Below are 15,675 nucleotides of genomic sequence, written 5' to 3' on the forward strand. Positions count from 1 at the left end.
AGACTTCCAAAAGGGCACCAGTAATTGTTGGAAAGAATGTTGCTGGGATATAGTGAGGCTGCAGATCCATAATGAGATGTTTTTAAAAACCCGCATCCATGCTGAGACAGTTGCAGAAAGGAAAGGCTAGGAGCCACTCTTGGGGACTTAAAGACAAACTCACCACTTAGCACATTCCAGCCACCATGCCTAAGGGCCAGAACCTCAGTATTCACTCTCGAGGGGCCCTTGGGGACCAATTTTTCATCTCAGTGTTACTAGTAATATACCCTGTCTTTTTCCTAATGGAGGGCAAGGCTGCTTGTGGGAAAATGAAGACTGCAGTCATGTAGCACAAATCAGAATTAAATTTGAAAGAAAATAAGGATAGGGACATACCTTGGAGCTTGAGGGGCAGGACGCTGTCTCAACTGTTCATGGGTAGACACGGAAGAAGGCAGTGGGAAGGACAGGCAGATTCCTTTCTTTCTTGCTGTCTCTGTGGCCTCATCGCCCTAAGCAAGCTGTTAGTTGTACTGTTAATTTTAGAAGTGCCTGAGCTATACTTCCCACAGTACTTTGGAGGTTTTGATTGTATAGCCATGAAGTACTGTCCTTGGATCTAGCCTCACTCTTCTGACTTCTAGAAGTTTCTCTTAAAGAATCTCGAGTAGGATTCAAAGACTGTCCTTCTTTAAACCACTGGCTGTGGGAGCTGCAGAGGTGGTTCAGTGGTTAAGAGCACTGACTCCTCTTCCACAGGACCTGGGTTCCGTTCTCAGCACCTGTAACTTCAGTCCCCAGGGATCTGATGCTTTCTTCTGGCCTCCGTGGCCGCTGACACCTATGTACTACACAGACATACACTAGGCAAAACACTCGTCCGTGTAACATCAGCAAGACCTTAAGAAAGCAGTGGGCTCCTCCAGCTTAGCGTTCGTGCCTAGTCTTATTGTACATTGTGTTTGGTTGATATCCCTGGAAAGCCTGCTCTTTCTAAAGGGGAATGAAGTAACAGTGGATCTAGGGAAGAGCAGAGTGGAGGAGGGGGAGGGAGCTAAGAGGAGTGGAGGGAGAGGAAGATGCAGTCAGGGTGTATTGTATGAGAAAAGAATAAATAAAAAGAAAAAAGAAACAAGAAAAGAACAAAAGAAAAAGAAAGCTGTTGCCTGTTATCCCAATATTTTAAAAAATGATCCCAGTGACACTCGAGTGTAGGCTTGAGTCGGCTGACACCGTGCTTGGTATGGGCAGCTTCTCCAGGACTTCTTACAGGAGTGACGATGCCTTTGCAGGTGTGGCGAGGTTTCATCCAAAACAGGAAGACGCTGAAGGCTCGGGAAGATGAGATGGTGTTTCTGGGCATGGTAAGTTCAGCTTTTAGAGAGCAGAGAGAGTGTGTCCTCTCCCGAGAGTTCCTAAAGAGTGAAAACAGAATAGGTGACTGAGAGAATGGAAGAGTGTGTGTCCTCTCCCGAGAGTTCCTGAAGAGTGAAAACAGACCAGGTGACTGAGAGAATGGAAGTGTCTGACTGCAAGGAAATCTGCAGGGGACCCGTGAGGTGGGGGCGTGCACCTTACATGACTCTGCAAGATGCAAAACGCACCTGATGGGAGACAGGCTGCAGAGGTGGAAATAGCCCACACCTGCGGGTGTCAGCAGAGCCCTTGGCTTCATGAGCATCTTGCTGGTGAGAATGGAATTGGTTGGTCCAGATGGTGTTGAAGGGCCCATTTCCACAGTGGTCAGCAAGGCACTGGATACAAGAGTGCACTTGTTATGTACCGCTGTGTGGCGGTGTCTGCACAAAACAGCAGCGTACATAGCCACCTGTGTTATGTCATGGGTCCTGTGGCTCAGGAATCTGAGCTAGAGCTGGCACAGCTCAGTTCCCTGCCTGGGTGTCACATGACTACTGTTGTACTAGTTGGGGATGGGTTCTCATCTGAGGCTCGGGTGGGGAAGGTTCTGCTTTTGAGGTCATGTGGCCAGAGGTAGCATCCCTCCTTCTGGACAGCCAGACCAACACCATCAGTCCTTTGCCAGATCTCAGCCGGAGATAGCCCAGCACTTGGAGTAATGGACCCTGCAATCTTCCATGTCGAAACTTGATTCCCCAGGGACAGCAAGGAAAAAGGGTCCCTTCCCCATTGCTCTGTTGTTAGTTAAAAGTAAGTAACAGGTTCCCAAAGAAGGGTGACAGCAGAATTTATGGACCGGAAGGCAGGGCACTAGAACCCCCATAGAGCAGCATTTCTCAACCTGTGGGTCACAATCCCTTTGCAGGTTGAACTACCCTTTCACAGGGCTCACCTAAGACCAACAGAAAACACAGATATTTACATTATGATTCATAACAGTAGCAAAATTCCAGTTAAGTAGCAACAAAATAATTTTATGACTGGAGTCACCACAACATGAGGAACTGCATTATAGGGACGAAGCATTGGGAAGGTTAAGAACTACTGCCTTAGAGTCTGCCCAAGGGGTCCTCAGCATTCTTTGTGCATGGAGTACAGGGCTCTGAGCAGAGCTCATGAGTCCTGAACACAGCCCATGCCTCCCCAGAGCAGCCCCCTCTTCCTCAGCCGAAACCCCTCTCCCCACGGTCCCAGTGAATCACTGGGCACCCCCCCCACCCCGCCGCGGAAGCTCAGGAGACCTCTCATGTCCCTTCAGACACATGACACCCCTTCAGAGCCCAGGAGGTCAACTCTGGTGTTAGCATCACCAGAGATGTGACCACTCCTGAAGGGGCCTCACTTGTTGGCCTCATGTCTGTTAATTTTTGTTTACACTAAGAGTAGCAGAATCCCACCAGGCTGTGCAGCAATGCTTCATTCAGGGGCACCAGGAGCCCGCTGCTTTGCTGGGGGCTCTTGGTACCCTCAGATTAAAAACCTGTAAACAGCAGTGCTGGCAGGGTAGGACTGGGTCTCCGAAGAGAACTAACTGCCTGAAGAGCGCTGGTGAGGCTAAGCAAGAAAAGAAGAAACAGGAATATAAATATACCATAAATAACCACAGACACTAACAGGCAAAACAACAACAACAAAAACCAACAGTATTAGACTGTGTCTTGAACCTGTGTGGTCATAAATTAGAAGACACTGAGCAGAGATGATTGTCTAGGGAAATATCAAAACTCAGAGAAGCCATAAGAAACCTCGTGGAGCCAATCGCAGTAGCAGAGGCTCAGCCGATTCTCCAGCTTCTCTGTTTGTTTAGTCAGGGCCCAGGAGAACTGGGCACCAAGGACAGTGACGTTTGCCCAACGCTGACCCTAGTCAGTGCAGTGGAGGTGGCTCAGGCGGTACTGTTACACAGTAGATAGTGACGGCCTGTGTGGCTGAGTACCCCTGCCCACAACACAGCAAGCCGGCCTGGCTGGACCTTGCTTCCTGGAGCATTTGGCCATGAAGGAGAGAACTATTTCCACACCCTGCTCCATTCATCAGTCTCAGAGGTTCAGCTAGAGTCAGACTCTGGATAAGACGTTTCTGTTTAAATGATTGATTTTCACTTGAGAGGCAGAGTGAATGACCAACAAGAAGTGGCCTTGGTCGTACACCATTTGTGTCGTAGTTGGGGAGGTGCAGACAACAGCGGGGTGTGAACCGAGGCCCTGCCCCACAGCGCTCAGCAAAGCGCCTTCTCGGCACACCCAAGGCTGCCCCTCCCCGCTCCGCTGGCCTGCGTACAAGGGTGAAGGGCTGCTGTTGTTGAATGTTCATGCAGAGAGGAACTGGGCCTTTTTTAAAAAACGTGATTTTGAAGTATGGTTGAAAAATAAATCATAAGCAGTTTCTAACTAGCGTCCCAAAAATTGACATGTGGAAAAAGGACAATAAACAGTGGGACGAAAACAGAGAAAGAAAAAAAAAACAGGAGAAACAAATTTTGTCTATGGACTTTGGGTGAAAAATATAAACTAAAACTTGAATGAGCCATAGATGGTACATAGATGGTTACATAGACGTGACAACTGAAACGTCACCTACTGGCAGTGGGCTGGGCTTCCCATATCAACCATCAACCTCGGCCATCCCTCACAGACACGGCCAAAGGCCGTGATGTGGGCAGTCCCTCTGTCTGTTGAGACTGCCGTAGTCCCAGTGCAGGGGGCAGAGAGAAAGGACCCCTGGAGGAAGCCCACTGCCTAAACCAGTCAAATCTGGTTCACGTCAGAGAGCCTGCCTCCATGTGTACGGTGAAGGGCAATCAGGGGAGACCTGTCAGCCTCTGGCCTCCACACGCGTGCACCACGCACGCACATGTACCCAAATGCACAGGTGTGCCTACATACCTACGAACACGCCCCCAACTCCCCACATACATATGCAAAAATAAGCTAGTTAGTAAACTAGTTACATCGTTTGATTTTACTTTAAAAATCAAATTAGCAACCTAAGATTCACGGCATGCATTTAAGAGCCAAGTGAAATTCCACAGTAGTCAAACTTGTGACTCAATAGCATCTATTTGAATAAACTTCTGTTTAACATAATTCAGCCTCCAATTGCTGGCATCCTCTGGTTGTTTTTTTGTTTTGTTTTGTTTTGTTTTTTTAAGTACAGAATACCAAGTAATTGCCTAAGATGGTTCCATTCACCCTTCAGTCTTGACTGCCTACCCTGGTCCCATTAAGAGATGGAGCATTCCTGTGTAACTCAGACTTTCTGCTTTCCTCTCTAATTTCTGTGTGCTGGGCTCAAAAGAGAACTTCTCCACAGTGCACTTTGCACAACATGAAGAGAACAGCTCCCCTGCTGTGTGTTCCGTGCGACTTTCTCTGCATGCTTTTTTGCCCAGTATGACGCCTCTTGATGTTACATGTTCTATTGAAATTTTAACCACTGAGAAATCCATGGATTCAATTTTTGAAAGAATGTTATCTGCATTTTGCTGGCTGATGACCATAAAAAAAAAATCCATTATCCCAAACCAACGGCATGTTTTCAATTGAATGTATTTTCTGCTCTGTCATTGATGAGGGTGTTGCCTCCTCATTTCAAATTTCAGTTTTCCATTTGTTCACCTCGGTCCATAATGTCAATGGAAAGGCCAGTGGTTTAGTCCTCCCAGCTGCGCTCCTGTCTTCATACATGCCCGCCACCCTTCCTGGAGTGGCAATCCAGTTCCTGAGTGCGAAATCAGAGCAAGGGCCATCGTCCTGCCTTCCACCCCAACCTAATGCTTCCCTTAATCATTGGCATATAAATTATTTTTTTGATATTGCCATTTTAAATATTTAGATTATAAAGTCTACAGAGGAAAATAAATAGTGGTCTAAAAATCATGTACGGCTATTTTAATTGGCAGAGCCAATGGCCTGGATCCAGTAAAAGGAAACTTAATGAACACAATCCATTCTCTTCTGTGGACCCCCTCAGAGCCATCCGTCCTGCAGTCAGGCCCTGCATATTTTACATTACCCAAGCCGTTTGCATTGTAATGAGGAACTCTGGGGTCACTTATTAAAGGGACAGTCCTATGGCTTCTACAAACATCATCAGAGTCCTGAAAGCACCATAAACCTGTTCACTTTAAGACTCTACCATCAAACAAGCTATTCTCCATAGCTTTGGGGCTTAATAAATTAGAATTTTATTCTTATTAACCCCGGCACAGGCTGGGCTACCCTGGGAGTGAGGCTCTTAGAGCCCCTGCTGTATCTTTTCCCATCAGAAGAGCTGTTTGTCCCCTCCGTGTCCCAGTAGGGGCAGTATACAGCCACAGGCGTTTCTCCCGCAATTGCTGGCCCCTCTGCGGCCTCTGGTTGGCAACATGTACCTTAGAGGCAGAAAGACTTGGTTCAAAGCCCAGCTCTGTATGTTGCCAGGAGCAGGCCCCCCGGGTCTCTCACACCCTCTCTGCTCTTTGATAGGCCAGCACAGTACTGCCTCTGTCATAGGGCAGCAAGCAGAACAATATAAGAGCTCAAAGGGAGAGGCTTTTTCTGGATTGTAAGGTGGAAAACACCTCCAAGGAACCTTGTTTATGTCATCGGGGGAAATGAGAAGATGTAATGACAGATGAGTGATCTTTACAAAGAACAAGTCCAGAAAGTTCATGTACAAAAACAAAAACAAAAAAGCTTCAAAATAAGCTCTTATATAAAACACTCATATCAGAGACCTCAAAATCCTGTATACCCAGGCCCTTCTTGTCTCACCTTACTAAATCTGTGCACTGAAAACTGGCCTGTCAAAGTTTGGTTTGGAAAAGTTCGTGAGGCTGAGTCTGGTTCAAGGCTTCCTCACCTAGCTGCAAAAGGGCCATCTGGAGATTCCCCAAGGCAGCAGGTAGGGACCACCGCACTGGCATCTTCTATCAGAGTAAAGCCTACAAAGTCAGCAGGCTGCCCGCTAGCCTCCCACACCCTCTGGTGAGAAGGCTGCCCTGAAGCGCTTCGTGATTTCAAAAGCTGACTTCAGTCAAGCATCATCTCCCATGCCTGTAATCCTGGACATTGAAAATGAGGACTCACAGGTTCCAGGCCAGCCTGAGCGATATGGAAAGTTCTAGGCCAGCCTGGGCTACAGTGTGAGCCTCTGTTTCAAAGAAGAAACAAACACTTGAAAGGCATTGGAGAAATGGTGAAACCACCCATCTTTTCTATTAACTAGGATTTTACCATTCAGTTGCCTGACCCGCCACACCTTAGTTTGATTTCAAGTCTTCTTAATATATGTGTCTGTGTATGTGTATACGTGTATATTATTTCTTCTTCTTGTTAATCTGCCTAATTATGGTCCCAGGTTTTTAGGTCATCAGACACTAAATGACAAAATAACTCTTTTCTTTGCCTCCGACTTCATCCTCTGTCCCCAGAAGGCCCTCAGGGGCTCCCTCGAGTGGGTGGTACGCCTTCACCTACCTCACAGGAGCCTTCAGTGCTGCATGGACCGTGGGCAGAGCTAAGGCCTCCTGGGCCCGGTGCTACCATGTCCTCCCATACAGAGCAAATCATGGCCAGTGCTCACTGTGCTGGGAGCTCTCCAGCTCCCAGCACAGTGAGCACTGGCCAAGCCTGCTCTGTTATGCTCTTCAGACAGCTGAAGATCCCGGGTTAGATACCAACATCATTTGCAACTCAGACACGGTTATTAAAATGCTAGCCAGTTTTTTCATTGTTTGTGTTTTAACCTATTTAAGTTAGAGAGGGACCAGGAAGGTTTATGTCACCATAAAGTCTTGAAACAGCGCTGTCACTGACTCAAAGAAAGGGTGCCTTGCTTGTGTAAAACCATGCAAAGCAGTTCAGCAATAGCCACCAAGTTCAAATGCACACTGCTTTCAATGTATGATCTGCAACATCTGTAAGAAACTCTTTTTTTAGACAAAAATAGATTAAGTCTAAAATTCAGCAAAGAGAGAGGTCAAACACAGAGAATAAGAGTGTTTCTATGGGTCCTATCTGTGAAACCCTGGACGAGGCCCTTGATGTCTCCATGCCTTCTTTTCCACATGTATAAGATGAACACAGTCGCCCTCTCTCTGCTTAATGATTGAGCTCATATTTGTAGACCACTCAAACTTGCCTCAGAGTGCTGGCTTGAAGCTGTGACAGCACAAGGGCACACATTCAGCCCCAGCCACTAACAATCTGAAAGCTCACCAGCACCCAAGCCTGTCACAGGTTCTTCAGTAAGCTCTTAAAAAAAACAAACTTAATTCTTAAAGAAATTAATTCTGATGGCTTAGAAAACATTCTTACTGTTTTAACAGATTGGCGCTTACCAAAATGGTGGATCTTAAAGATTCACACTGAACTTGTTCAGCCCAGGGGACCAAAGAAAAATGACGTCTCCCCTACAGTCCCTGGCTTCTCCGTCTGCCTGTCTTCGTACAGAGTAGGTGTGACCCCAGCTGCATACAGACAGACAGGCGATTATGAAATGATGGAACCCTCACCACTTGGTACAATCTCAATGGGACCCAATGAAGAGTTAGATGTTCTACAACCTGAGGTCTTCTTCGTAAGAAATCAGAGCCCTGGATGCCCAGGCAGCCCTTCCAAGCACCTATCCCCAAGTGCCAGGGCACAAGTGCAGGCCCTAGGAAAGCTGGTGTGACAGGGCCGCTGCCCCAGATCTGTTCCTCCTCTTTGGGTAACAACCACGCCGAGACAGAAGTCCTTTGGAAGATCATAATTCCCAGTCTCCTTAGGACTGACCCACTGAGAAGATTTTTATAAAGACTGTTTTTTCTTCCTAATTTCAATCAGGGGTTTTAAATCCAAAGCCTGTCAAGCATTAGCTAAGCATCAGCATTAGCAGAAGTGGAGTCTTGCTTCTCCCCAAACTCAGGAAGCGTCACTTCACATCGCATCTCTACAGCAACATCAATTATTAATGTGTGTGTGTTTTGCTGACAGAGGACCTCGCTGGAAACGTAGGTTTCGTTATTCCGTTCTGGGTCGTTAACTGTGGAGCGCTGGCAAATGTAATGGTTTGCTCACATGGGGAGCCTTCATTAAGATGCATTAATCTACAGCCCATGCATTTCAGTACATCGTATGTTATCATGTTCCCCCTCTCCTTTTAATATCCCTAATTTATTTTTAAATGAGTTGCTGTTTATGTGGCCAGTTAACAAATTTGAATTCATGTGACCGGAGTTGCTAAAGAAGAAAAGATGTTTGTGCCCAGAGGACAGGATGCTCGTTAGCATAGGATGTAAATTTATTAGAGCCTCCAAATGCAAAAAACATCAAAAGGAGGGAGTTACAAATGACCTAGATGTATTCTTGCAAGAGAAAATCTATATGGAGGAACACGCATGAACGCTCCCATCTGAAAACAGCACGGAGCGACTCAACATGGAATGGCAGGAGCTTGTAGCTTGCTGCGGCCATCTTCACTGGCATGAGACCTCTACTTTCACATCTGTCCAATGGGAGCCTCTGTGCTCTCATTTCTATCTCCAAAGATGGACAAGAGCACCACTGAGGAGACAGGGTGGAAGGGCTTGTGAGACAGAGCACAACCAAGCTTTGAGATGATTGAATCAGCCTTTAAGATGCTTTAACAGGGGCTGGAGAGATGGCTCAGTACGTCCAAGTGTTCAGTGTGCAAACGTGAGGACTGGGGTTCAGAGCCCCCAGCCTCCCACATAAATACTAGGTGGACACAGCGACCCGCCTGTACGCCCAGCTCTCAGGAGCTGAAGATAGATGTCAGGAGCAGGCTGCCTAGCTGGAATGGCCAAGATCTGTGAGTTCTGGGTTTAGATGAGAGACTCCAGAAAGACACTGAATGTCAGCCTCTGCCCTCCACACACCTAAGCACGAGCACACACACACACACACATACACACACACACACACACACACACAGAGAGAGAGAGAGAGAGAGAGAGAGAGAGAGAGAGAGAGAGAGATTTTGTAATTCTCACTCTGGATCCACCCTTCATGTGTTTTAGCATATTCTTATCTTAAAAATTGTACTCCTTATACTTAATTCTCTTATACTAAATGAGAAAATTGGATCTTTTTAAAAGTTTCTAGTGGGTATGTTTATAAAGTATTACACGTGTAGCTTCCTATTTTATTTCACTTGACTGATTGGTTTTAAGTGGATTCTAAATTCTAACAGATGGAAAGATGAAGCAATCTCTCCCACATGGAGATTCAGAAGTATTTCTTAGAGGTGGGCGGGCAGGCGTGTGCACACACACACACACACACACACACACACGGGAGCTTTTTTGACCCAGTGGCCCTGGTACAGAATTCCTAGAACAGCTGTCTGCCCTTTGATCTGCCTGGTTGTGCTGGGACATCCGCACCAAACCCATTGACACACTAGCTAGTATAATGTCCCCTGGGACTGACCTGAACTCCCCCAAGCAGTTAAGAAGTTACTCAAAGTAATGCAGTAGGCATTGCCGGACAGACAACAGGTGTAAATAGCTACAAGAGAGCAGATGTCAGGAAAAGAACTCGGAAGTAATGCGTTCTCAGTAGTGATAACTTTGGTTCCCAACATAATTGACTTAAATTATTTCATATAATGCTACGTTTAAAAATACCTGTGTTTAACACCAACATGCAAATTTCCCAAAAATGTCCTTTCGTTCTCAAGACCCGTGAAAGGCTGGCTTTGGTACCCAGTCACTCTGCCTTTGACCTGAGAGCCTTAGTAGAACCTCTGGATGCCTCTAGAGGCCAGGCTCTTCCCCTGCATAGGAGTGTTGTCCTCCTGCTCTTGTATTACTGCTCTGGGGGATTATAAACACCAGGCTTGGCTCCTTCCCCACTCCAACCCCCTTTACTCACTCCATCCAAGTCTCCATCATGGTACTTGCCTAAATTGTTGCATAGAGGTATAGGCTAATCTACCTGATTTTGCTCCCTTGGGGCTTCAGAAGAACTGAGTGTTATCCTAAGATCATTTGAGGTCTGACTGTCTACACCCTGTATAGATGCTGAGCATGGCTCAGGGCTGGGGACAGGAAGATGCTCCACACTGACTACTTTCTGCTTTGTTGATTGACAGATCTGGAAGGAGAACATTCTTTAAGATGTGTTGGGATGTATGTCTGAATTAGGCTACACAATGCCTTTCTTTAGAGAGTTGATTGTCAGAGTTGATTTTTAGGTCATTGACTCACAGCCAAACATTGGGCAGAGCACAGGGAGTCTTGTGGAAGAGTTGGAGGAAGACTATCATGACCTGGAGGGAATGGGCATGCCACAAGATGACCAACAGATCCAACTAACCTGGGCCCAGGGGCCTTTGCAGAGACTGGTCCACCCACCAAGGACCATGCATGGACTTGACCTAAGCCCCTACAAATAAATAGCTGATGGGCAGCTTTGTCTTCATGTGGGTCCCCTAGAAAGGGGAGAGGGGCTGTCTCTGACACGGATTCTGTTGCCTGCTTTTCAATCACTTCCCCCTGGTGGGGCTGCCTCTGTAAAGCCTCAGTGAAAGAGGATGCTTTCAGTCCGGATGCAACTTGATATGCTGGTGTGGGTTGGGGTGGTTCTCCCCTTATCTGAGGAGTAGGGGAAGGGGGTTGTCGGGTAGAGAGATGGAGAGTGGGACTGGGAGGAGAGGAGGGAGGGCCTCCGATTAGGATATAAAGGGAATAAATAAAAAATTAATTAAATAAATAAAAATAACCAGAATACAACTCCTTTCAGCAGGCTTTGTGACAAACACATCTCTCCTGCACATTCTCTTTCTTCCCACTGATCAAGAGAATTCAGGAAAGTGTTGGTTTTTGAAGTGTGGGAGAGTTTTTTAGGCTTCCTGAATGTCCTAGTTTTCTGTCACGATAACACAGTGTCTGAGATGAGCAACTTAAAATATAAAAGGTTTGTTTTACCTAAGAGGTTCAGAGTTGTTCATAACCAATGAGTCCTCACTGCTTCAGATCTGAATATGCCTTTTTTGAGCTATCACCCACCTCTGTGTGGACAGTGGTGTGTGTTGTCTCTCTCCCCGTCACAGTGAATGAGTTCTTTGGGTGCTCATACTGGCTCTAATCTTGTGCTCTAGATGCATTTTTTTTATGCATCTGTGGCGAGGCACCCCCAAAGACAACATATTTGATTTACTTCTGTTTTCCCCTAATCCTGTGACTTATAGAATCTCAACTTTTGGGCGGTTTGTTTTCAGAAACCACCCCCTTACTTCAACGACATCAGTGCTGCCATCGTCCAGTCTGAAAAGGTGAAGCACCTGCGCAATGAGGTGCAGCAAAAGCATGAAGAGAACTACAAGAAAGCCTTAGTAAGCATCAAGGAGGAACTGAAGGCGATGGAAGGCTTGGGAATCAAGGAGCACCTTCAAGACCAGATCCGGCAGTGGTTCATTGAATGCAGGTGAGCACTGTCCTCTGGGGGGGCTCAGCTCATTCGGCGCCTTTGTTGTTGTTTGCTTGCTTTGTTTTGTTTTTGAGACAAGGTCTCATTGTTTGAACTTAAAGAGAGCCCCTTGCTTCCACTCTGGAGTCCTGGGATTATAAACATGAGCCTGGCTTGTGTTCTTAAACACTAAGGCATCCAGCAAGGAGACGTGAGGTTTCTTGACTTCATTTTTAAAAAGCCAGATATCCAACACTAATGATTCAGAAGCTGTTTTAATTAAATTGCTTCTTGGCCTCTGTGTGTTTTGTAAATATGGTAATATGGCCCATGCATTGCCCTGTGACCACATGCAATAGAATGTGACAGGTAGGGAACTGAACGGCCAAGTGAGTCTAAAGCCCCAAGAACTGGAAATAACCAGGTCTGACTGCCTTTCCCTTGAGAACCAGCAACCCACTGCTTCAGGCTCTCAGTCCCTGGCCCTCCACAGTACCACATTCTGGGACCTAGGACTCCCTAAAGTGATGGGTCACTAGGGGTTCTCAGGCCAAGGCCCCAGGCCTATTCTTATATTAGACTTCTTATTGCTTTTAAATGAAATACTAAATGGTCTAAGGCTTGTTTGCTGGAGCAGTCTTACAGTGTGTTTTATCTCAAGGGGGAAGAAATAAGGGTGCTCCGTCATAGTCAGGTGCTGAGGAAGGAGATTCAGACATCTCGTCCCATGCCAGGTTTTGTATCACCCCAACATTAGGTTCTGAGACACTCAAAACACCCACACGTCAGCTCACTGGGACATGAGAACTGAATAGTCAGACATAGAAAAATCAGATTTCTTCTTTAAATAAAATCACACCAGAAAGAGAGAGTGTGTATGTGTGTGTCAGGCTGTAGAGGCCAGCAGAGCAAGGGACGTAGACAGGCTCCTAGGTGACAACTGGCAGGAGGGACGGGGCTTGTTCCAGTAGCTGGACAGCCAAGCCCTGTCCACAACCGTTCTCCACCTCCCTGTGCTGACCTCATATGAAAATCAAATACTCGCTCCCTGAATGATAGTCAAACTTTATCCCAAAACTTCATTGTGGGTGTTAGGCATGGCACACACATGTTTCAGATGAGAGAATTCTATTCTGTTCTTTCTGATAAATGACATTTCCACACACTTAATGATTTTTCTCAAGTTCAACATTGACTCTGTGAACTTTCTTTTTCCTTGGAGGGGCATTTAAATGAGAATCTTAATGGAGAATTCTGAACTCATCCTAGGAGACAGGTGGGCTCTTCCTGGGGGAAGAGTATATAGACAGGCACACACCCCTCTTTTCTTCCTGACACTCTCCCTAGCTTCTCTACTGGTGACGGTTGCACAAATGTGCACATTTGTCAAAACTTATCAAATTCCACTCTTGAAATCTGAACGGTTTATCACCTGTCAGTTATACCTCAAGTCAAGCTGTTAGAATGCCACAGACGGGTAGTGCATCAGCAATATGGCAGCACGTTAGTTCTGAAAAATCACATATTTTGCTATTTCTCGTAATACCAAAACCCAGTCTTCTAGCCTTGTTCTCAAACCAACCTGCTCATAGCATAAGGGAAAGTTGCACTTGTCAGTTCTGATTTAAAATAGTCGTTAATTGGGTTAACTGTCTTTTCTACATAGATATGTGACCAGTTCAGATGTCCCTTCGCAAGACTCTTGCATGATTTCTCTCCTTATGGATCCTGCCTACATAGAAGGCCCAAGCTTTAACCACCCAGAGCTATGCCTGGGTGAAGAGTGACCAGACTGTGGGCATACACAGACACCTGTTAATTAGCACCTTAATAGTGGGTCATGTGGAGAGAAATTACGTGTTTCATGAATGCACAGTTACATATCTATCACGGGGGTACACACAACACACACACACACATACACATCTGGATACCCAAGCCTCCTGGAGGCTTCTAGATAGTGTGTGTGTGTGTGTGTGTGTGTGTGTGTGTGTGTGTGTGTGTGTTGTGTATAGCACATGCGTGGGCTAGCACAGCACAGTGTCTTATCACACTACTCCAAATGGTACACTGTATAAAAAGCAGGGGCTGTTTATTCTGGAATTTATTCTGGAATTCTGCACTTAGTGTTTTCAGATCATAGTTGACAGCAGGTCACGGAACCCAGAACCACAGAGGGCAGAGGTACAGACAAGGGACCTGCTGTGCTCACAGCACATGGAACACCCTAAGCTTTTTGGGCACACGTGGAAAGGCTTTCAGAAGGGCGCAGCAGAAACGGAAGGTTGCCTCCAGCTGGGCTCCAGGGAGAGGGATTGCTGTAGAATCGATCTTCTGTGAGAATTCTTTTGTTTCAGTAAGTATAGTGTTTATGATTTAAAAAACAGTTAAAAATACGTGAGAGGTGGGGAAAGGCAATCTGCTCGCAAAGATTTAAAATATTGAAGGTACTCAAGTTTTAGGAAAGTAGTTCAATGAGGTGTCTTCCTCACATGCTTGACTCTCGTTCCCGATGCAGAACTGGGTAGCATGGCAACTGTGGGAGTTGTTTTCCCTACCTGAGTTGTGGGAGGCCCTGGCTGTCACTCTGGAAATGACCAGTTATTCCAGCATTTATGAGTTTTGAAACTGCAGCTGGTGGGTCCTCCAAGGACACTTCCTCCCTGTGTCCACGACCCCAGCGTTTGGGGGCTGGTCAGAGGCCCCCCTCATGGGTATACTGGGCAGAATTCACAAAGGCATAAAAATTCCTCTTTTTGAAGTAATGTAAGGTCGAGGGTAAATTTATTTTCATAATTGCATTAAAGTCGTCTGATGGACTTTGATAAAGAGCCTGTTCCTTGCTGTTTTAAATCAAAGGCAAATAAAAGCAAATATTGTCTTTTGAAGTATGAAACACACTCAGTTCTCAGAATAAATCCCAAAAAGATGCACAGGGGCTGGTCAGGCGATTGTAAGAAGCCTTCAGACGCTCACTCACAGCTCATCTGGTCAGTATGTATAAGCTGGCCTAGGGCTCCAACTCACCACGCTGCCGAGGGCAACACTGCCCTCCCAAGGGCTGGGTCACAGATGTGTGACACCGTGCTTTGATTATTTGCTTTTTAAACTACACTAGATAATTAAAAAATATATATATATATATATATCTGGCAGTTTCATACATGGATATAATGATCTCTAGTTGTTTTCAGTCTTATTCTATCCCTACACCCCCCACCACTGAAAAGTTAAACTTCAAAATCACAGCTATTCATTCAAGGTAGAGTTTAATGAAGGGAAGCTGGCCTGTGTATAGTTTTAGCATACAGAGACAGCTACTGTGAACATTTTTGGTGAAGTTCCTTCCTGTCTCTTTTCTGTCCAATTAATTAGTTTTAGTTATTCATATTTTTGCTAATGTTTAAAGCTTCAGCCTTGAACTTTCCCACGGCCTTGTAATTCTTTCCAAAATATTTTTTAAATGAATGCTTGGCATTCAATTGCATGGGTGCACTAGTTAACTCATCGATTGTAATCTTTTTAATATTTTGCAGAGCTGATTAAAAAAAAAAGGTTATCAGGTGATCTTGGAATCTGTATTAATTTAATTATTTAGCGGTTGGGGAACAATTGCACTTTTGTTTTTGCTTTGAGACATGCTCTAACTATGCAGCCCAGGATAGCCTTGAATTCAGTGTATTCCTATCTCAGCCTGCTGAGTGCTTGGATTACGAGTGCGCGTCCCCAACTTATTTGAGTTGTCTGTTGTTCTTCATCTCTGAGCTGTTTTGTCATTTTATTTGCTTTTCTGTGTTATAATGTTGGGTGTTTTATTTTCAATGTGATTTTAGATAGATAGATAGATAGATAGATAGATAGATAGATAGATAGATAG

General features: G+C 45.7%; 1 protein-coding gene across 3 annotated transcripts in view; it reads left to right on the forward strand.

The window, feature by feature from the left end:
* Iqca1 (IQ motif containing with AAA domain 1) overlaps nt 1–15,675 on the forward strand; it is a 116,533-nt gene that overhangs the window by 14,133 nt on the left and 86,725 nt on the right. For all 3 annotated transcript variants that reach the window (XM_055616661.1, XM_055616663.1, XM_055616662.1), the window contains exons 5-6: nt 1,275–1,346; nt 11,611–11,816. In XM_055616661.1, coding sequence (XP_055472636.1) covers nt 1,275–1,346; nt 11,611–11,816 — 278 coding nt within the window. The remainder of the gene's footprint in view (nt 1–1,274; nt 1,347–11,610; nt 11,817–15,675) is intronic.

This window comes from Psammomys obesus, unplaced genomic scaffold (genome assembly GCF_907164565.1).
Source record: "Psammomys obesus unplaced genomic scaffold, mPsaObe1.curated_primary_1811, whole genome shotgun sequence".
Lineage (NCBI taxonomy): Eukaryota > Metazoa > Chordata > Mammalia > Rodentia > Muridae > Psammomys > Psammomys obesus.